This window comes from Phalacrocorax aristotelis, chromosome 1 (assembly GCF_949628215.1).
Source record: "Phalacrocorax aristotelis chromosome 1, bGulAri2.1, whole genome shotgun sequence".
NCBI lineage: Eukaryota > Metazoa > Chordata > Aves > Suliformes > Phalacrocoracidae > Phalacrocorax > Phalacrocorax aristotelis.
Genome location: NC_134276.1, coordinates 142,942,810 through 142,965,451, shown reverse-complemented (window position 1 = coordinate 142,965,451; position 22,642 = coordinate 142,942,810). Strand labels below are relative to the sequence as shown.

The 22,642-nt window shown below is 44.6% G+C and overlaps 1 protein-coding gene across 1 annotated transcript; it reads right to left on the bottom strand.

Annotated features, from left to right (window-relative positions):
- Positions 1–1,653: 1,653 nt before the first annotated feature.
- On the bottom strand, positions 1,654–21,365 carry CYB5R3 (cytochrome b5 reductase 3). The gene is made up of 9 exons (XM_075113266.1): positions 21,288–21,365; positions 19,329–19,460; positions 13,746–13,818; positions 11,114–11,220; positions 9,684–9,813; positions 7,911–7,994; positions 7,688–7,773; positions 5,541–5,640; positions 1,654–4,015 (listed from the first exon to the last, which is right to left on the bottom strand). The coding sequence occupies exons 1-9, from the start codon at positions 21,306–21,308 to the stop codon at positions 3,843–3,845; spliced, it is 906 nt and encodes a 301-aa protein (XP_074969367.1). The 5' UTR covers positions 21,309–21,365; the 3' UTR covers positions 1,654–3,842.
- Between the last annotated feature and the right edge of the window lie 1,277 nt (positions 21,366–22,642).

Below are 22,642 nucleotides of genomic sequence, written 5' to 3'. Positions count from 1 at the left end.
ACTCAAGCAGAGAAGACCTGGGCCCACAGTGCTGGTGCTTTATTACTTCAGGAAGGCATCTGTCATCGCCCCTCTACCCCTTCTGCTTCCCTGTCGCAGAAGCAGCAGCGGGGCCTGCCTACCCGAAGCTGTGCACTACATGGACGCTGCCTGGCAGAGGCCTTCAGCTACCGCTGCCCTATCGCTCAGCCATACAGTGACCCCTCTCCGCCCTCCCTCCCTGGGTTGATCCATCACAGATGCACCCCCTATTTTCTCTATTTTCTCTTCCACCCTATACCTGGGGAGGATGAAACCCTCCTGCTCCCTGCTGTACAGACATTTTGCTTCTGCTGCTGCAATGACTTGTTTCTGTCATTATAGCTCAGCCTGAGACACTGCTTGATAGCATCCACCCGGAGCAACCAGTTGCAACAGTGATGATTTGGTTGCAGCTATGCACTTGCAGGAATGTGCTGCAACTAGCAGCAGGTGTGCGCTCCTAACACCCATTGCTGAGAGCCACACTCAGGCCAGACACAGAACAGCCTGATGCAGATGCCACGTGTGTGATGCGTTGGGAGTGCTGCATGCTGACTCTGGTAGAGCTGTTTAACAACAGGGTCCTGTTCTGATAATCCAAATGGGGGTGGAGGGTGGCTGGCAGAGCATGATCCCCAGAGGCACTCAGCAAATGCTACTGCTACCCCTGTACACTACTGAAGCAAGGGAAGTCATAGATCCCTGCTGCCCTAATCCCATTTTGCTGCTGCTGCCTCTTACACCTGACCCATATGTGGGAGAAGTTACAAACACAAGGCAGAGCCCAGCTGCTGCACTGGCTGTGCCCAAGCGATGCTCATTTTCTTCCTGCTCACTTGGGCAGGATCAAGAGGAGAAAAACTCAGGAACAACATGAGGCTCCTTTCTGTAAACCAAGCTATTTTTACCAGAAACTTTTGGAGGACACTATTAAACCCCTGAGGCCTTAGAAAGAATGAAGCAGACAGACCCCCAACCCACCCACCAGTCACACAGGCAGCTGGGCAGCCAGGGCAGCTCTGGCCCCTGCGGCTGCAACAGGGCTAACACTGGCACAGAGCAGCAGCACCATGACAACTGCAGGCTCAAGGCCTGGCTACAGAAGTAAGATGAAGTAGCAGCTCATTTCCTAGCTCCTCCCTCTCAGAGCCTCTGTTGCAACAGGAGCAGTACCCAAAGAGCGCTGCTGCACACAAGCAATCATTTGCTATTTGGGGGTGGGGGGAATGAGCGTGTCCCTGGGCCTGCGAGCGTGTCCCTGGGCCTGCGAGCGTGTCCCTGGGCCTGCGAGCGTGTCCCTGGGCCTGCGAGCGTGTCCCTGGGCCTGCGAGCGACAGGGACCCCCCTCTGGTGAAGCCAAAGCAGCAACAGGCCTTTCGATCCTTTTTCTCTCAGGAGACTTTCCACAGAATGCCTTTCATGGAGGAGGTTCCTGTTTCCCCAGCTGCTTTGTATCACAGAAATTAGTAGTACTCAGCACATCCTGTAAGAAAACTGGAGGAATACTCATATTTTCTATAAGACACATGAACTGGCTCAAAGGAAAAAACCAATAGGTAAACCCAACTTTTATCACTGACTTGTTTAAATGCTATAGTACAGAACCATCAAGCAAAAGGGACTGTAATACAGTTTTGCTTCAGCAGATTATATAAAATTCCCCTTATTTATTAAAAAAGCCTCACGTTCACAAGCAAGATGTACAAAATAAAGGTAAGAAGAGATTGGAGTGATACAGAGAAAAACAGAGGCAGTTTACTCCTTGACTCAGCATCCAAATACAGCAGTTTTCACCAAATTCAAACAAAAGAAATAAGCACTTGGGTAAAATCTAACAGGCTTTGTTTTTGAACCTTCACTTTATAGAGCATTTTACAATTATAGTTTGTCTCTTCAGCAGTTGAAGATTACATCCTCAGTAACACACAGGTGGTTAACCCACAAGATACTTGATTTCTTACACAGATGTGAAGAAACCCCAGTAACTGAATAAGCAGTAATACAAAGAGACATGTAACAAGCTACTTTGGTTTTGGTGTGGGTTTTTTTTTTTAAACAAGAAAATTTCATTAAATAATAATTAAAAAAATCTATGCGCTTCCCACAGTGCTACAAACCAGCAGCACAATAATGTCTCTCACATTTCTGCTTTTTACCTCCTAGAAAAGGGACTGAAACTTATTTGAACTTCAGAGCACAGTATTAAGAAACAAGTTTCAGAAGCGCACATCAAAAATTCTGACTTCAGAGGCAAGTGCCTAATAAAATTACTAACAAAATTACCCATTTAATGTTCCTTAAGTTAACTGTAGTATCTTTTTCTCCTTTCAAAATTCATGCTGAAAATTAACCTCTTAAGAACACAATAGCCATCTGTTGTGCAGGCACAACAGAAAACATGGCAATTTATAACCTCAAATACCTACCCAAATCTTTAAAAGAAGTGGTATTATACACTGACACTTGTAGCTAACTAGCATCCACATTACTTCACATATGACTAAACATCCTTTCCCTTTCTCTGATTTCATCACCAGAACAAGATTTTTAGTTTCATAGTGTCCCTGCAGGACAGCTTTAATCTCAGCAGCATCTCTGTTGTTCAGAAGCAGAATATTTGACATGAAGATGCCTCAAGTTTACTAAACTTTAGTTAAAAGGCTGCTGTAAGAGTATATGAAAAAAAAAAAGTGAAAATCCGAGCTATAGTTAACAGCATCTAATGAAACAGTTTTAGATTCAGTGAGACAGTTGAATTTACCATCACTTTGGTGACTTATGGCTTCTCATGCATCCTTACCAAGCAAAACCCTTGGGAGTTTTGCCTTAGCAACACACGCAGTCCCCCGACTGTATGCATACTGCATCCGAAGCTGGGCTACCTGCTGAAACCCACCCTGGCTCTTTGCTCCACATAGACCTCTGGGAAACAAGAAACTAAAACCAGATCCAGTTTTCACCCGGCATGTTTTTCACTGCACAGGACATGCAGAAGAACTGCTCTTGTACTCCTATGGCATCATCCGCTATTTAAAAGTAAATACAAAAGTTGGGGCGGGAGGGTTTTCAGTATTCCACACACAAACAATCAAAAAATCCAGCTATTTGTGGAACAATGCACAATGCTGCCTGCTTTCTGTATTTTCTTTCATTGCCCAGGGATGAGAACAGTGACCTGCTGGAGAAAAGCAGTTGCATTTAAGAAAAGCTATTCCAAAATACAAAGGAAACCAATTTGGTACTGCTGTCTACCTCTCTTGTTTTGATTAACAAGGCAGCTTGAACACCTTCAGTCATAAATGGTTGTCACCCTCCAACTAACAAGCACCTTTAAGCTTCTGATGTTGCCGAGATTATGCACACAAGGCAAATGCTCCCGGCCCTCATACTGTAAAAGCTCTGTAAGGATTCAAATTTGGCATAAGCAAGGTGAATAATCCAGCACATTCTATGTATTTTCATACCTCATACCAAATAAAATACTGGGTAAGCACAGTGTTAGGAAGTAGGATATTACTGCCATTTCATTACAGGGCTAAGAAAAAATGCAAATGAGTGTTTAGTGAAGCAGCTATACTTTCGTCTCTTAAGATGGAGTATACAATATAGCTGAGCACTAGGCATCGGTACCTTTCCACAATACAGTTGTTTCTGTGCAACATACTGTCTTAACAGTCTTACTTGCCAGAGAAATGAAGCATTTTTTAATGTAAATGTAGCTTCCCAGCACTGTGCATCAGCCATCTCTGTAACTCTGTCCTGTTCCCCATTAAATGTTTCCTCTTCCCCTCCACACAAGATCACTGAATTATCAGTCGTCTTTAGAAGGAGAACATCATGTCCTTCGTGTAGCCTAGTTTGTCCAGGTTGGGAATGCAAGCATACTGGATCATTGGAGGAGGTCCACACATGAGGATCAGAACATCATTTTGAGGTGGGGGCAGGTGGTCTCTGATCATCTCCTGGTTCACAAATCCTTGGCTGTAATCCCAGCCTGTTAAAAAAAAAATGGAAGAAGGGGAAGGGGAACGGGGGAGGGGGGGGAAAAGCAGGAAAATATAGACACAAGTCACTTTAGAATGAAGTGGGGTGGGGCTGGGGTTGTTTCAGTAACATTCTGGCCTGTAGCATTTGTAGACTCCACTCACATGAGCGTACGCAACACAGTTACGCTACATGCAAAAACTACCACCTCTGCTGATGTAAAACTGATGTATGGAGAAAACCAGAGCTAACTTCTAATAAAGCTTACTAAAAGCCCCAAGGAAATCTCAAGCAGAGCTGTGAACAGAATGTGAATCTTCTCCGCACCAGCAGTGTGAAATAGCAACATCCATCCTCCTTACCTCACTGTTTACAAGTTCACTAGGGGAAAGCTAGCTGCTGAAGATGTTCCCAGTTGGAACACCCACAGTGCTAATCAGATAGCTCTAGGATTCAGGTTTACCCATCACATCCCCAGCCCTCAATGTAAAAAGCTGCTGACCCAAACCTTTGGGGACAGTAAGACCGACACATTTTTTCTCCCACAGATTACTCAAAAATTTCCAGTTCTGGTCTGGTTTCACATACAATAGGCCCCCTCAACACCGTTCTGCAGACTTTCACTAAGGACGGACTTTCATTGCAACTACTAAGAACAGTTCACAATTCACAAATACCAAAGAAAAGGACACAGAACAGATTAAAAAATCCAGGAGAACACTAATTGCAGAAGATGATGTGACAGCAGACTGTGGGGATGGCAAGACCCTTCCCCCTGCTGAACAGGAGTGTGAATCTATCCTGATGCTGGTGGGCACGACGAGGAATGGTAAGAAAGGAAAATGACAAGGAATGACACGGAAACTATTGAGCCTTTTCACAATGGCAGTAACTATTTTGCCTTCTTCAAACTTACACAACTGAGGGAGGCACATTCAGCTAGCTCACCCTCTCACCTAGGCCAGCCAGCTTATCACATTATATTTAAAACTAGACTGCACCAAGCTGGAACAGTATTTTCATTGAGAAACACTGTTAATGCAAAGGCAATTCCATTGCATAGGAAGAAGATCAGCTACCATGAACTACCATACAACAACAGCGAGGTAGGGTCTGCCCTTGGCCGCATCTCTGCGAGATACAGTGCCTCTGACGCTCCTGCTGCAGCTGCCTTAATGCATGCTCTAGACACAAGATAATAAGATAACCTGTTGTATTTATGTCTGTGGGGAAGGAGAAAGGAAGATCGCCTTCCAGAGCAAATACGGTAAATATTCAGGTGTAGTCATGGGAGGAACACTGCACCGCCATTCTCCTGAGGTGAGCTTTGTAGCTTTGGAAACACAGCCTGATACAAACTAAGAGTGTCTGTGCAGCACTGCGTGAAGAGTGATGCTACTGGATGCATTCAGGCACGAATCATTAAGCAAGAACAGGGCTCAGAAATATACACATGACATAACATGCCCCCTGTCAAGCACAGGCATTAATACTCATAACTTAAGCTTCAGTGGAAGTAGCATTTTAGATCTTACTTTCAGGTGCTTTGTCCAGTGTGTACCAACACTTAAAACGATCAGGATTCTCAACCTGGATCTCCTCTAGCTCGGAACGTAACAGGATATCCTTCTCGGTCTGCAGGATAAGGAAAATAATAATTACACTCTGCACTTGTGTGCAGCCCTCAGATGACCACAGAGCCCCTCTACAGCCCTGTGAGATGGAACAGATTATTCAACTCCATTTTACAGGCCAAAGAGAGCAAACACAAGTTATTTTCACTACCTCCCCATAGCAGAGCTAATAAGAAGGCTCATAACTTTCCCAAATCCTGACCATGCAGTGCCTTCCCTCTAAAAAATAAAACAAAGCAAAACCTTTTCCAAAACACAGAACCTTCACTTGTTCAGGAAATTAGTGGTAGCATCAGAAGAGTAAAGTGGAATAGCACTCCTATTACAAAAGCAACAATTTTCAAAAAACTAACCATGACTGAACACAAGTATCTCCCTACCCCTCCATACTGTGCTGTTCAGTCAGGAAAATGCCAGGTTTTCCACCTTTGTCACTTCAAATTTCATCAGCACTGCCACATGGACATTGCTTGGTTTTTAATCAGGATGTAGAACAAATAACCAAGAGGGTATCGATTTCTACCTAGAACAACAAACGTTACCCAGGGTATCAAGTTCTGCTCCTCCCTGATGTAACATCATGGAAGGCCAAAAGAAAGCCTTATTCCCGTAAGAGCAGCTGCAGTTTGGAAAGGAAGGAAAAGGGCAGACACTAAAAGTGGTACCATCTTCTGCAGCCTTAATTTGGCACTGAGGACAAACCCAGGGTTACAGACCACTATATCTGTAACCATGGGGGTAAGGAGGAACATGCCAGCAACTATTGCTGAGAAGGAGCCTATTTCTGGATCTGCAGTTGCATGTGTTCCCGAAAAGCTATTACTGGGTCTGACCAACTCAAAGCATGCTAGTCAGAAGCACAGTAAGAGCCCACGTACATTGTCATCTGTAATCCAACACAGCTCTTTCAGGACAGCCAACATAAAAGATCAGCAAAGCACACATTAAAATAACATTCTAAAATATTTTCAAATATTAAAAAACATCTAGTTTGCAGGCTTTCCTGACTGACCATTTGTCACAAGGCTGCTTTATATTTGTGCAGTTACTGGGTACAAGGACTCTTTAAAGCCAAGGACTTCATTTACTCAGGCAACTGTTCTCCAAGCCCTCCCTGCACAAAGCTGTAAGCTTTCTAGGTTGCTAAAACAGCTCTAGCCCTGTATTAGACAATCTAATTACTCATAGCAAATCCTGGCCCTCCTGCCCCGATACTGACTGCACTTTATGCTAACTCCTAGGGCTCAGCAGAGACCAGCTGCTGAAGCCACACCAGCCAGCACCAGAGTGCACCAGCAGGGCTCTTAAGGAGGTCTTATTGTAAAAAGGCATCAGAACAGGGGACCTGCTGGCACTTGGATGATAGCTTCTGGTAGAAAAACCTTGGTTTATAATGCAGCTATGGTACAAAGGAAATGAGGACACACTGAATATCAGAGGAAAGAGGAATGACAGAGAGGTCAGACACACCCATAGGATAGGTTCAGTAGAACAGAGCCAGAGAAACACATGAAGAACTGACAGGGGGAACGAAAATGAAAGAAGACAGCCATGTAGAATCACCGCTCCATAGTTGAGGGAGCTGGTGGAGGCCACTGTTAATTTTGGCCTCACCTAAGGTGTTGTCGAATAGGAATATTCCACACAGAAACCCTGCTGTGAAGTTGGGGAGTTACAATTGCTGGAGGAGACAGATGTCCACCTCTTTCACGTTTCCACTAAGACAGACAGCTCTGAAAGTCTGCCCAGCACATTAACAACTTACAGAAAGGAATGCAGAGTTTTAAAACATTTATAAACTTGATTAGAAACAGAGCAACGAGACACAGGAAAGCGAGCATTGGCTGGGAGGGAAGCGGCACTTCTGTAGTAATACTAGAAAACCAATTCATTATAGTGCTTTTATATGGGAAATTTTCAACATTTCAGTTCACTTGTCCCCTCACGGTTTGTATTTCTGTACCAGGTTTTCTCAGCAAGAATTTAATTTGCTGAGTGGAGTTCTGTTAGTTAAGTAAAACTTCATAAACAGAAAAAAAGAGAATTACCTGATTAGCAAACAGCAGCCGACAAACAGTAGGGTCATCTTTGTCTTTCATGATTGCTCGAATGACCTGCAGCATAGGAGTTATCCCTGAAAGAGAAAGGCAGGTCAATGATGGGAGAATGCGAAGGAGCAAAAGAAAGTGCAAGTGAGCACATGAGAGAAAACATGAACAAATACATCTACCGGCTGTCAGGAACCAAGGATGAATCTTTATACATACGTACCAGTCCCACCTGCAATCATCCCCACGTATTTCACTGTCTTAGTAACTGGTTCAGCTTTCTTTTCAGGCCGAATAGCAAACTTGCCTAGAGAGAGAGAGAGAGATATAGATATGGAAAACACTGAAGCAAGCAGGAAACAGCACTTGTGCTCCCTTCCCAGCACATTTAGCTAATTGGCTTTATTTCAGCCCTGTCACCCTTCCCCTTCTGTAAAGCAGGAGCAGGAAACAGAGAAAGGTGAAGATGTCACGAACTCAAACAAATCCTGAAAGATGATTAGAGACTAAGACATGTGATGATAACATCAGACACTGACATGGGTTATTACTTATTCCTGACTACAGCATCAAGCCATCACTACCTCTATTTCTATTTGCTCATATCCCATACCCCAAGTGATATTCAAAAGCTCATACTCTAGAAACAGTTCTACACAAAGGAATTAATCTGATCAGAGAGTTTATTTCCCCATGCAGGTTATTTTAAGGGAAAACCTGAAATATGCAGAGTGTATTGTTTTGTATATTTATCTCCTCTTTTTGAGCTGATTTGCCAGTTTCAGCCAAACCTGACAGACAGTTTGGAGTTGCCAAAATGTTGTATTTTTTGTATTCATACCTTTCTTCATCCAGGACAACATGAACGTAACATTCAAAGTTCTGGAAAACCACGTGTCTGAGTCCACTGTTCATAAAACTGCCAGAAGGTTTTCGTGACACATTTGTGGCTGCACTATGCCAAGATGAGATATTTTATATTGGCATAGAAGTAGATCCTCCTGATAAAGTTCATTTTCGCTTGGGAAATTAGCATTGGACAGCACAAATAGCAAGTGTTTTTATCAGTATATAAACTGTGTCCATATAAGCAGGGAGAGAATTCCCTTCTTTGAGAATAGTATCAATAACAAGCACTTCTATAGCCATATAACAATGCCCCTCAGGATGGCCATCGACTTAATTATGGCACTAGTAATTTCTTTTATGTAGAGATGCTAACAACAGGAAAGAATTCCCACATCTAGTCGGAGAGGGTGAGTATATTGAGAGTACCAGCCCTAATAATAAGTAAAGGTGATAGCAAAGGTTCAGTTCATGCAGTATGTGTAATCAAAACATAGCCACAGAGATTCTGCCCCTCTACTCTGCTCTGGTGAGACCCCACCTGGAGTACTGTGTCCAGCTCTGGAGCCCTCAGCACAGGAAAGACATGGACCTGTTGGAGCGGGTCCAGAGGAAGGCCACAAAAATTTTCAGAGGGCTGGAGTGCCTCTCCTATGAGGACAGGCTGAGAGAGCTGGGGTTGCTCAGCCTGGAGAAGAGACGGCTCTGGCGAGACCTTATTGTGGCCTTTCAGTACTTAAAGGGGGCTTCTTTTTAGCAGGGCTTGTTGTGATAGAAATGGGGCAATCGTTTTAAAATAAAAGAGGGTAGATTCAGACTAGATATAAGGAAGACATTGTTTACAATGAGGGTGGTGAAACACTGGCACAGGTTGCCCATAGATGTGGTAGATGCCTCATCCCTGGAAAATTTCAAGGTCAGCTTAGAGTGGGCTCTGAACAACCTGATCTGGTTGAAGATGTCCCTGCTCACTGCAGGTGGGTTGGACTAGATAACGTTTAAAGGTCCCTTCCAACACAAACTATTCTATGATTCTGTAAGACTTGAACCCAGCTGGAAAAAACAGCAACCAATACTACTACTACTTTATAAATTTTTTTTTTCTGTATTGTTTACTCTGGATAAATTGTATCTTCCAAGTCAGCCTTGCCTTTTCCATTGTAGACAAGTAGGCCACTTGGTCCTCTGAAGTCAATAGTATCCCCTATTTTCAGGCTGTCTAAGTATTGAGACATCTTCCCTCCAGCAGGAAACTTCGGATGGATACCTCTAAAGTAGATCTGTGAAAAATAACATTGAAGTAATGAACCCATACTCCTCATGCAAAGAACACAATTACTACATAACGAAATACTATCATTGCAGGTTTGACTGACAATAACGGAGAAGCACTGAGTATTCTGAAAAGGACTAAAATGCCACTCTTGCCCCAATTTTGATCAGATTGGACAGAGAGACTGGCAATTTCTCCTTGTATTTCTGTCTCATAGACAATATCTCTAAATACCCCAAGTTCAAAAGGGAAAAGAAAAAAAAGCCACTGTGATTTCAAACAGAAAAACTTCTGAGGATCCCTTACAGCTCAGTTGCACAGCGAGATACCCAAACCTTCTTCTTGGGATGACAAATGTTTGCAACTCTGAGTAACAAAAAAAGTGGATATCGACTAATTGAATATTCAACTGTTCGCCAGCAGATATCAGTGGGTGTAATTATATTGCTGAAACTGTGCTGGCTGTTTTGTTTTAAATCACATGGGCTGAAAAAAGTCAAGCTAAGACTAGCTACACTTTTTGAAGAACAGCATCGTTTGCATGCATTGGGAACCACGCTGGGAAGAAAAAGGTCTTGTGAAATTGTTTCTATCTAAGCCAAAGATTTACATTTTTCCCTTGTCACATATTCAGTGTGCAACACCATGCTCTGGAAGATATGAAGATATGTACATAATAAAAGGCAAATTTACATCTAGTTTCACAGTACGTGAATAAAGTGTTATCAGTTGTAAAGAAGAAAAGAGTGAAATTCTAAGAAGAAATCCAGTGCAGATGTTCAGGTTTTAAATTCCGTCAACTTTAAATATATTTGCTTAGTCTAGCTACCAAGAGGCAGAACAAAAGTACATTATCACAAGACTCAAAATCACATTCACATTCTTGCCAATTAAATCAGTCATTCCCACTGTCTGGATCAGTAACAATAATTATCACCGCTCTTAACGATCATAATGAGCATACTACATTAGCTTCAGAAGAAGTTGACAGTTCAGGCAAGATTAATCCCTTATTTCAGAAGGATTAAAAAAGCGTGTGAACATCTGCAGGTCTACACAGATTCTGGAAAATTACAGTATGCAAATACAGAAAATGATGCAGCATATCATGAGACACACTCCCTAAATAAGTGTTTACAAAATGCCATATAGATTGTAGGTAATTACAGATCACTTGTTACAATAGTGGAAGTCCGCAATGGTGCATACCTGGACAGAAGCCGGCACATCAGACTTCACAGAGCACTGGAAGTATAAAGGTGGGCTCAGAAGTCGCCCAGCCTTGTAAGAGAGCATGGCATTCTCACCTTGACAACAAGATCCACAAAGCCCTTGTCATCATCGCTGGAAACTGGAGTGTAAGGTCTAACAACCAGAGCTCCATCAACCCGTGCAGACAGGTAGATATGCTGTCCTGTATGCAGGGAAGGAAAAAAAGCAGTTTGCTTTCAAAAGATTTTTCTTGTCAGTAGATGTACTGAGTTGTCATGGACTGCAAACACTGTCTCAAAGTTCTCCTAACTACCTTGTTTTAGGGCACCACTGTTTCCTCTCTCATCTTCCTGACATTGTAACACCTTGCCAGAGTTGTTAACCATGCACAGATTCTATCTGGTGGGTCAGATGACACCACTGCTAATTTTACGCGTCAATCATATCTGTTCTGATAGCTTCATGCATTTACATTTACCAAAGCCCTAACTGCACATGAGATCTTGCAAAAGTAGTGATACGACTGTCCTGTACAGACAAGTAAAAAGGACACAGGAGGGGAAAACAGTCCAGTGCTGTCCACACTTCTTTATTAACATGTTAGTTATAAACTGTTACAGTCGAGTTACAACAGAGTTTATACCTGTTCTTAATTTGATCATAGATCGCTCATGTCTACCAGGAGGTCTTCTAGCTGTCATTGCTAAGGCTGCCTAGACACAAAGCACTTTCCTAACCCTGCTCTTCCTCCAGCTTAACATTTGAATGTAGTGGTCACGTTTCAATCTGTCACACATTCACTGAACTCTCTACAACAGTTTATTTTCTCAATGTCTACAACCCTAGAATTAACTCCTTTTAAAGGTTTTCCTATAAAATGTCAACACCCTGAAGAGACTCAAGTGAAGAATACCTGGGGAGAAGGGGGGGGATTTGTTTGCTATTTTAACACCACTAGGTCATCAACAGAACAAACTATCTCTTCAGATGAACACAGCTATTCAAAAGCAGTGCGGCTCCTCTGCCTGTTATGGGAACACAAAGATGGGATTTTACCGGGAGCCTGTTTGCCCAGCCAGAGAACCAGCTAGGCAAACCCTCGCTGAAGGGTGAAGAAAGATCTGCTACCTGGTGACTTGGGAAATGAGCAACCGTAACTCACTTGAAGCTGTACACAGGCATAATGTAACGGTGATTCAAACAACCCTCTTGGCAAAGCCCATACACACCTGGTAGCACACATTTCCTGCTGGGGAAGACCTGAAGGGAGCTGCTGCAGCACCCTTCCATTCCTCCTCCAGGCAAGGGGCAGCCTCGCCGCCCCCTCCTTCAGGAACAGACCCATGGTGACCACTGTAGATGGTGAAGCTGGACAGATGGGACCGTTGTTGGGGCGTGTCTCACAAGAATTGGTACAAATCCCTGAAAGGTGCTCCTCCAAAAAGCAAAATATCCCTTATGCTCCTACGTGTTAGGGTTTTACCCTGCCCTGACAGGACAGCAGCTAGCAGCTTCTGCGTGGGGCCACACACAATCCCACGCTCCGTCAGAGTGAATCGCGTTTTTTCCTGTAACGCTCCAGCCAGCAGTAAAAGCAAAATGCTGGTGCTGGACTAAACATGCAGAGTGCACGCCACTATCTGTCCCATGGTTGCCAAGCCCGCCGCTCCCAGCTGCTTTTACCACCCTCACCAGCTTTCAACTCTCTTTGCTTCCCAAGTCTCGCCCAGTAAACCACTCCCTCAGTCACCCACAGATTATCCTGTGCAGAGCACCTTTGGGAGCACGACCATGTTGCTCCTGGGACCGTGCAGGGCAAGAAGGCACCTCATGAGGCTACGCTGAAATAACTGGCTGATCTGCCCTGACCTTACTAAAACACTGGAGGAACGTGTGGCATCCAGCAGGCCAAATTCACTCCAGATGGCATCCTTTCTGTTAGCATGTAGGATAAGAACAATTACAGAGGTGAGACAGCTCACTCCTCAATGTTTATTATGGGCAAGAGCAGGAAACCAGCTTTCCCCTCGTGACTACTTAACAGGATCAAGAGAGTAATGTATCCCAAACAAGAGGGACCTAAACATGATGGACTAATGCTGGAAAGGTGCTGAGGACTACCACAAAGTACCTGATCCACAGATCATTGCAACAGGTTGTTAAAGTCCCTATTAAACACAAGTCACAATTAAATGTTCTTTATGTAAGCAGTAGGAAACAATACCACTAAGCTATTAAGGAAGGCAACACACCACCTGGCAAGGCCTAAGGAAACATCTACCCCATGGTGATTAAGAAGTTCCTTCCATGAGACTGGCTGCACATTCAGAAGTGAGCAGATCATCTGGTAAACTGCATGTGTCAGAGGAGAAGCAGTTGAGAGTGCAGCCTCAGGGGATGGAAAGGGACTACAGAGACCAAGCACCGCAGGAATAACATACACTGGAAAGTTGAGACTCGAAAAATACAAGTAAAGAACAGTGTGTGTTTCTACAGTCTTCACAGAAACAAGCTGGATACACACCCTCTGTTAGTACACAAGATTTCAGACCCTGCAGATGACTCACATCATGAGGATAATTTTGCAAAGCTCTAAATACCAGCTCAAGTCACGCGAACAGTTGTTGAAATTCTACAAATTTCAAAATGTAGGAAAAAAATCCCCAAAAAATCTCTTATAGTAGAATTGACAACATTTGGACGCTTAGTAAGGAAGACAGAACATACCTACAGGGAGACCCAGAGTGTGATCTATGGAAGGGAGAGCAAATCGAAATCTTCTTGTGTCATGACTAACTTCCTAGAAGAGGAAAATAAAAAGAAAAATCAGCTATGTTGTTAGAATTTAATGTTTGTAATTTCACTTGTAAAACCAATATGCTAGTCTGTCTTCCTGCAGGATTAAATATTTGGGGAAGAGCAGCATCCTAACCAGAATTTTTGCATAATGCACATATGAACTCTCAACACAGCAATCCTGCAGAGGTCAACTTTGCATTCAAACTCCCAGAAAACTTATCTCAAAATACTTTAGAAATAACATAGAAGTAAAAATAGAAATAAAGCAGATAAATGCAAATACTGTTTTGCTGTATATTTAAATGTGAATAGCAAAATTTACTAAGATACATGTAGATTAAGACTAAACGTTACCTTTCTAAATAGTATGACCGTTTACATACCTTCTGTGAGAAGGCCACAAGATAAAAACTAATGAGTTCTTCAAATCTCATTTGAAGTTTAAATATGCAGGAATTCGAGGCCAAAAAATTTTTATTTTGGTGCCTTAAAATCAGATGAATTAACCATTTCAATCTGGAAGATGATTTCAGGAGACACTAGTAGATGTCAAGATCAGGAAGTAGCAACCAGGTCCCCTTTGCTATGCTAAGAGCCTTAAAAATATTTTCCCTGTAAAAATATAATTAATCCTTAACTAAAATTGAAAAGAGCACTCTATTTATATAAAAACTTCATTATAAAATTATGACAATTTATGCAGTCCAACTGGGATAATTATTCTAATCCTTTACTAGGAAAATCACACCTTGAGTAAAATTTTGGTAATGAGTAAATAAAATGTTATTTCTTATACTAAGTATAGGAAATAAGAAAACTTACCATGTAATTTTTATCTAAAACTTACTTTATCTTTAACACCCAGGTCACATTCACAGGATTGGAAAATACAGCAAAAAAGACAGAAAGAACCAGCATACAGACTAATGCCTCATCCAATGACTTTCTTTTTTTTAAAGCCCTATGGGACATAATGTCCCTTCTAGAGAAAATTTCATAAACATCTAAAACATAGTAATCTTTTTTCTGTTTGTGGTTTTTTTTGTTTTTAAAGTAACCAATGGAGACAGATTTCTTTCTCATCACAGTTCATTTAGTCTTCACTTATGAGTTCTGGTCACACTGATTAAATCTTCTTCACAATAAATCATTTTAAGGTAAATGCTGAATCATAGAATGTCCTGAGTTGGCAGGGACCCACAAGGATCATGAAGTCCAATTCCTGCCCATGCACAGGGCGACCCCAAAATTCACACCATGTCTCTGAGGGTGTTGTCCAAGTGCATCTTGAATGTTGTCAGGCTTGGTGCCGGGACTGCTTCCCTGGGGAGCCTGTTCCAGTGCTCCACCACCCTCTGGGGAAGAACTTTTTCCTAATATCCTACACCTCCCAAGCACATCTCCCTGCCATTCCCTCGGGTCCTATCATTGGTCACCAGAGAAAGAGATCAGCACCTGCCTCTCCTCCTCCCCTTGTGAGGAAGCTGCAGACCGTGATGAGGTCTCCCCTCAGTCTCCTCTTCTCTAGGCTGTACAAACCAAGTGACTTCAGCCACTCCTCATACAGCTTCCCCTCTAAACCCTTCACCAGCTTCGTGGCCCTCCTCTGGACACTCTCTAGTAGCTTTATAACCTTAATGTACTGTGGTGCCCAAAACTGCACACAGCACTCAAGGTGAGGCCGCACCAGTGCGGAGCAGAGCGGGACGATCCCCTCCCTCGACCGGCTGCAATACAGGGCTCGATGCACCCCAGGGCACGGTTGGCCCTCTGGGCTGCCAGGGCACGCTGTTGGCTCTTGTTCAACTTGCTGCCAACCATAACCCCCAGGTCCCTCTCTGCAGAGCTGCTCTCCAGCCTCTCGTTCCCTGGTCTGTATGTATGTCCAGGGTTGCCGTGCCCCAGGTGCAAAATCCGGCACTTGCCCTTGTTAAACTTCACACGGTTGGCGATTGCCCAGCTCTCTAATTTGTCTAGATCTCTCTGCAGGGCCCCGCTGCCCTCGAGAGTGTCAACAGCTCCTCCCAATTTTGTATCATCAGCAAACTTAATTAGTATTCCTTCAAGTCCTGCATCCAAGTCATTTACAAAGACATTAAAGAGTACTGGCCCTGAGATGGATCCCTGCGGAACCCCGCTAGTGACTGGCCGCCAGCCCGATGTAACCCTGTTTACTATGACCTTTTGAGCCGAACCCATCAGCCAACTGCTCACCCACTGCATTACGTATTTATTACTCACCCACTGCATTACATGAAGAAAGAAAGGAACTGAGTGTCGGTCTAAAAAGGGCTTCTCTGTACTCGTACCTACTCAGGAACTGTAAGTGCCATTGAAAATTCTGCTAGAAAGACAGCTAACATGAACTTAACACTGCTGCTCTCATACTGACTGCTGCTGTTTCTATATGAAAATTTCAGCACCAGCTTCACCTCTTGAAAGCTGGATTTTACCAGTAATCCTTTATTTTAAGATGCTGTCTTTAACAGCATGCAGAAAAAGCAAAATTCTGAATTCCCAGTTAATCACCTCATCCATTAAAGTTGAGATAGCTTAGCCAAAGGTACCTTGAACACAAGTATTTTTGGTGCATCACAAGACACAATTGTGAGAAACACTGAAAGGCTCAAGAAATTCCTAGTACGTAGGTCAGCATGCCTACACCTTGTCTCTGTTACATGACCAAGACACTGAGCATGCCATTCAGCGAGTCATCATCTCTGCTGCGTTCCCCAATGCCATCATTTGGTATTGTCCTAAGCGCCTGGAATCCCTTGGCCTCCGGCTATCAGCACGCATTTCTGTCTCAAATTGCAGGTGCTGAGGAGTTTTCCACACTCGCAACTGCAAACGCAAAGCTGGAGAACAGTTTTTGCAGGCTGGTGCTTTGCTGAAGCCACTGAAAGGCAAGAAATGAATTATGCTTACCATAACAAAAAAATCCCTGAGGTTGTGGACTTTAAGGCATAAACTAAATTAACACACCTAAGTATATTACAACAGGTTTTTCCTATGCTAAACACTAGGAAGCAGACCTGTGACCCCTATTTCTCTGTTCAACGGACAGGAGGTATAGCATACTCAATTTGGGCAGATGTCAATGTTTCAGCTGGTGGGTAAAAGGCAGACAGTGGGTAGAGGAAGAAAGGCTTCTGCTCACAACAGCTCAACAAAATGGTACGTTTGATTTCCAGCTTTTATACACAAGAAACTAAGCTCCATTAAAAGACATATATATGTCAAACTAGGAATTCTCTAGACTAGTGCTTTTCAAACCTCAGATTGCAGACATCTAAAAACTGTTTCTACGTATCTGTGGAATCCTTCTAAAATTTCACATACGCATATTGCTGTAGGGCAGCCCAGTACGTGTGACTCAGTTTTCACAGCTAAATAAAATGGACTGGTGATTGCAATGGAGATCGGTCTAAGCAGTGCCACTTTTCTTCCTGGTCAAGTTTCTTGTTCCTTTGCTTGGGTCACAGTCCAAAAAGAAAAGTTTCTGCAAGGCCATATGTTCAACTATATCATCAGAACAAGTCAGGTTAAAAATTAGAACCCCCAGCTACTCCCAAAACAGGGAATTCATCTGTTCTTTTTTTGTCTTAAACACAAATCATTTTGGTGCTTTGCTGCTGAAGGTACCAACAGCTTTGTAGTCACAAAAAGCGAATGATAAATACCAACATGGGAACAGCAGAAACTTTGAAAATATGAGTCTTTAGCCACATCGGGCAAGCAAAAGGAGCAACACTACAAGGTAAACCAACGTACTGAAATTCCTCTTGCAATGGAAGGTAAACTAGCCAACCACACAAATGTCTTGAGTAAGCTCCACAACCAAACTGAGACACAAGATTCTCTTCCCAAGTTCAAATGTTTTTTTGTGTAAAGACAGGTGTTTTTAGATTAAAGTTCTCACCTACTTCAAATTTAATAGATTGTAAAATACAAATTGAAGCACGTCAGAAATACTCGGACTGATTTCATCTTTCCCAGGTAGGCGAATACGGCAACACTGAGAAGTTTAGTACCAAAGATCAGAGTGTGTGCACCAGATTTTTGGCAGGATTTTAGAAGCTACTGGTCCTTGTTGTACCAAGTTGTTATTTTTCAAAATTAACTTCTGTTTTCAGGACATGTTCCCCATTTAGGCAAAAAATTATAAACATTCATCAGTCAAACATTCCCAGCTGATCAACGTACCACATGCAGCAGCATTTGACCTGGCTACATAAGAGCTGTTCCTCCATCCCAAGATTAAAAAAAAAGCATACAAAAAATAACAACAGACTGAAAAACATAATCAGTAGTTAGGGAAAAAAAAAAACAACCAAGTAAACTGTGAATTCTCTTCTGTTACTAACTGATACAGCAGAAGCCTGGAAAAGTTTGATTCTCAGAAGCACGTGCTCAAGCGTCCCGACCCTCCTGCAGGTCAGGCAGACTGTACCTACAACCACGTGCTACAGATCTCATGAGAAAGTGAGGAGTATATAATAATTAATGTTGTTGCAGTATACATGAGAAATAAACTCAATAACGCCACCCAGCCCAAGCCACAGGGAAGCTTTCAGTTCCCACAAAACCAGGATCCAGAATAACAACAATGGTTTTCTTTGACAGAGAACAAATGAAAGCCAAGCTATCAGTGCACTCTCTATACCTCAAAAAAAAAAAAAAAATATCTGTTCTAGCCCAAAGTCCTTTTCATCAAAACTCTTCTGATAACTTTCTGACAAGCTCATTGACTTAAAAAGTCAACTCTAAAAATATCTTCAGGTGTGACCACACCTGAAAAGCCAAGATTTCTATCTCATGCCTTTGATGGTGAGTTTATCCAAGGGATATCGGGCCTTTTCACCTTTCATGGCTTTGGTCCCCTCCCCACAAGTTGAGTTACCAACTTCTAACTTCTGATAGCAAGATCCACCCCTAAAAGGGTCATGACCCCACTGTGAAAACCTGGTTGAGCAGCCCAGGAGGAACAGAACAGCTTCTATTATTAACAGACAGAAAGAGAAGCTGAGACAGCTCAGGCCCTGTCAGGTCTACATCATTTAAGCACCTTTCTTCCTTTAACACATTAGAGTACATAAATCCAATAACAGGAATGAGTATCGACATAGTTCTGACAACTACTACGCTGAATGCTACTGACCATGAAAAAACCACCTGCTCTGCCTGACAGCATGGCTACTGTCTCTCAGCTAATCTAGTAGTGCAGAGTTAGGAATTTCTGCTGATGTACTCCATGCCATGAGACACGCATGACAGAAGCTATCAGTTTAGTCATTTCTGAAGCAGCATTCTCCACCCTAATTTGCTTGGAAACAAGCTGCTTGCGGAACTGCAGAACTCAGTTATACTAGACAAGGAGCATTTATAAAGAAGTCCGTTCCTTAGAATACAAGTATTTGCCTTGCTGCAACATTACTCAAGATTTAAGAAGCTACAAACATTTCACAGTATCCATGGAGAGGTCATGCTCAGCACTGTACATGCACTTACCTCCTTATCAATCAGCCTCAATGCATACTTCACTTCAGGATCCTTCAGAGTAATTGCAGGACTGGGATTCTTGAAAAGCTTCAGGATGGTGGTGTAGATTATCCATAGTGGGTAGCTCACAATCCGACTCAACTGCAAGACATTAATATGTTAAAATAAACTGGTTTCATTTACAGATGTGACTATCTAAAATGGACCAAGAAAAAGCACAGCTGTCATCTAGCAAAACTGCAGTTGAAAATGGGAATTCAAAAACTTAGGCTCAGTCCCAACTCCAACACTAACGTATGACAGTAACAGATGATCAGGAAAGCAGGAGAGTGGAGCCCATAACATCATCTCTGCAAGTCAGCTTCTCCACCTGTGTGCAGAGATAAATATTTTCTCCCATCTTTGCAAATCATTTTTGGGTCATCAGATGTCAAAGGAAAACAACAGCTGTTCAATAAGCGAGATTAACACATTCTTTCCCCAAGTGCGCATAATCACCACTTTTTGAAGCAATGCACCAGCTCTGAGCCTGCTGGAACAGAATGCAGTTTAATTTTGACAAATAGCTTTAACACATTGTTAGCCTTGTGGAAGACAATTCGATATTCACGGTCAATTGGTGCAAAAGCCTCGTGCAATTTAGCCTGTAAAGAAACAGCCCACCCACTAATTCAGACAGCTATTTTAGATCCTTACTCAGAAGGTACCAGCTGGTAGGCAGAAAAAAGGAGAAGAACTGAAGGCTGACTGATTACAAAAAGTTATCCTTGTTAATAGGTACATCCTCAGAGTTAAAAGTGATCTCTATACTCTTAGCACAGGGTATATCAAAATATTCATGACAATAACTGCGCTGCAACCATGGAAGCTGCATCAGATCTACAGCAGCAGAGGAAGTGACTGGCTGACCATAAGGCCAGTAATCACTAAATGAAGATCTGGTGACTCATAGTTTCCAGCTGCACAAATCTTTGCTAACAGAGATCACAAAATAAGTAACCAAGCAGGAATTTTTATTAATGGAAACAGACCTCTGCCAGGTAACAACAAAAGCCAGAAGAAAGAGGAAAGCCATAGCATCTAGACTGCCAGCCCTTCCCGCTAGGGCATGGTGAGCAAAACACAGTTAAACGCGTTAAGCTTACTGCGGGACACTCCATCACCGAACTGCCCTGCAAACACACAAACCAAACGCTTCTTTGGCAAGAGAAATCTTGCACCCTCAGCTCCAATCCCCCCCTCCCACTTCCTCGTTCAAATCCTATTTTTAAATTATCTTAGTTAAACATTCTTCTCATCTGTTTCGGAAAACGATTACAGGATTAAGGGACAGGCATTTCTTCACTTCTGCAGCTTTAGCATCTGCCTCATCCTTTTCTGTTCAAGTAACCTAATAAGCAGCTGCACCCAGACTAGCATATGCTGCATCCACCTCTGTCCTGCTCCTCTCACAAACGCAGAGCCAGAAACGTTTGAACAAGTGAATCAGAGGAGAAACGACGCGTCAGATTTGCTCTCTGGACCCCTTCACCAGCTTCGCTGCCCCCCTCCGGAGACGCTCCAGCGCCTCAGTGTCCGAGGAGGCCCCAGAGCCATCGCACCCCTTCGGGGGGGGGGGGGGGGGGGGGGGTGGGGGGGGCGGCTGCCCGCGGCTCCCAGCACAGACACCCCCGTTCTCCCTCCCCGTTTGCAGCAGAGGCCTCGGGCACCGTGTCACACCGCCCAACGCCCCCCGCTCCGGTCAGGTATCCGGAGACGGGCCCGCCCCGCCGCCGTTGCAACGGGCAAAGGGGCCGCGCCTCTCCCCGAGGCCAGGCCTCGGCGGCGGAAGCCGGTGGGGGGAGGCACGACGGACGGACGGACGGACACCGGGCAGAACGCACCGCCGCAGCAGCCGGCACCCGACCCGGGAGGCACAGGGCCCTACCGGCCGCCCGGGGGTGGGTGGGTGGGTTAGGCCGCACTCACCGTGCTGAGCTGAGACCCCATCGCTGCCCCTGCCAGAAGCGAAAGCACCGCCCGCCGCGCCGGGCCCCGCCCCGCCGCGCCCCGCCAATCAGCGCCGAGCCGCTCCCGCCCCCTGAGCCGGTTCCCGTTCGCGCCCCGGCGCGGGCCCGCCCCCCTCCCGCCTCCCCGCGCGCCCGGCCGGCGCCCGCCGGGGCCGCCAGGGGGCGGCCGCTCCCCGCTGAGGCGCCCTGGGCGGGCGGCGGCCGCGGAGGCCGGGGCGGGGCCGGAGGGCGGGGGCCTTCCCCTGGTGACGGCGCGGAGGAGGCGGGGAGCGGGGTGCGAGAGGCACCGCCCACGTTGTTTCCCCTGGCCGGCCGCGGGGGTCGAAAAACGGCGGGTGGCGGCGGCCCGGCGGCGGCGGCGCGGCCCGAAATGGCCGCGGGCGGGGGCTGGCAGCGCGGTACCTCCCGGCGCCTGCACAAGTGGCAGCGGGAAGCGTGGAAATCACACAAAAACGCGAAATCCTGGAGTGGCGCTTTCACCGGTCGCCTTTGCGCGGTCACCGTCCGTGCCTTGCCTCGCCCCGCCAAGGCAGCCGCTTCCTGTGCTTACTGTGTTACCATACCACGTCCATAACGCCCGTCTGCCTTTTGTAAACTGTGTAAATAATGATGGGGGAAAGCAAGGGTAGTAAAACTACAGCATCTTCCCTTTCTAAACAGTAGTCAAAGCCTTGCTGTCTTTGAGATAAGAGGATAACTTCTGCATGTCAACACCGCAACTCGCAATAAGGACCTGAGGGAATGGCAGGAAGATGTGCCAGGGGAGGTTTAGGTTGGGTATTACGAAAAGGTTCTTCCCCAGAGGGTGGGAACAGGCTCCCCAGGGAGGCAGTCACGGCACCAAGCCTGACAACATGCAAGAAGCACTTGGACAACACCCTCAGAGACACGGTGTGAATTTTGGGGTCGTCCCGTTCAGGGACAGGAATTGGACTTGATGATCCTTGTGGGTCCCTGCCAAGTCAGGACATTCTATGAGTCTATGATTCTGTAATTCATTATTATATCAAATAAACTCCTCAAGCCTTAACTTCCCCCACTTGTACTGCTCCAGAGCCAGCGCCCACACACAAGCTGGAGTAAGGAGAAAGGTGCCTGGGTGCCAGGATGCCCTGTGCTGGCACTTCTGAACCCTTCTGTGAATGTACTGTGTCTCATCTAGGCTGGTGATAGCTGACAGCCTGACTCATTAATGGCAAAGTTTGTCTGAAAACTACAAGAACTGAGTTGTGCAACAAGAAAGGATGTTCCAGCCAGACCGCCTAATATTTTGATTTACGTCAATGTGTACAAATTAATGACTAATTAGCAAAC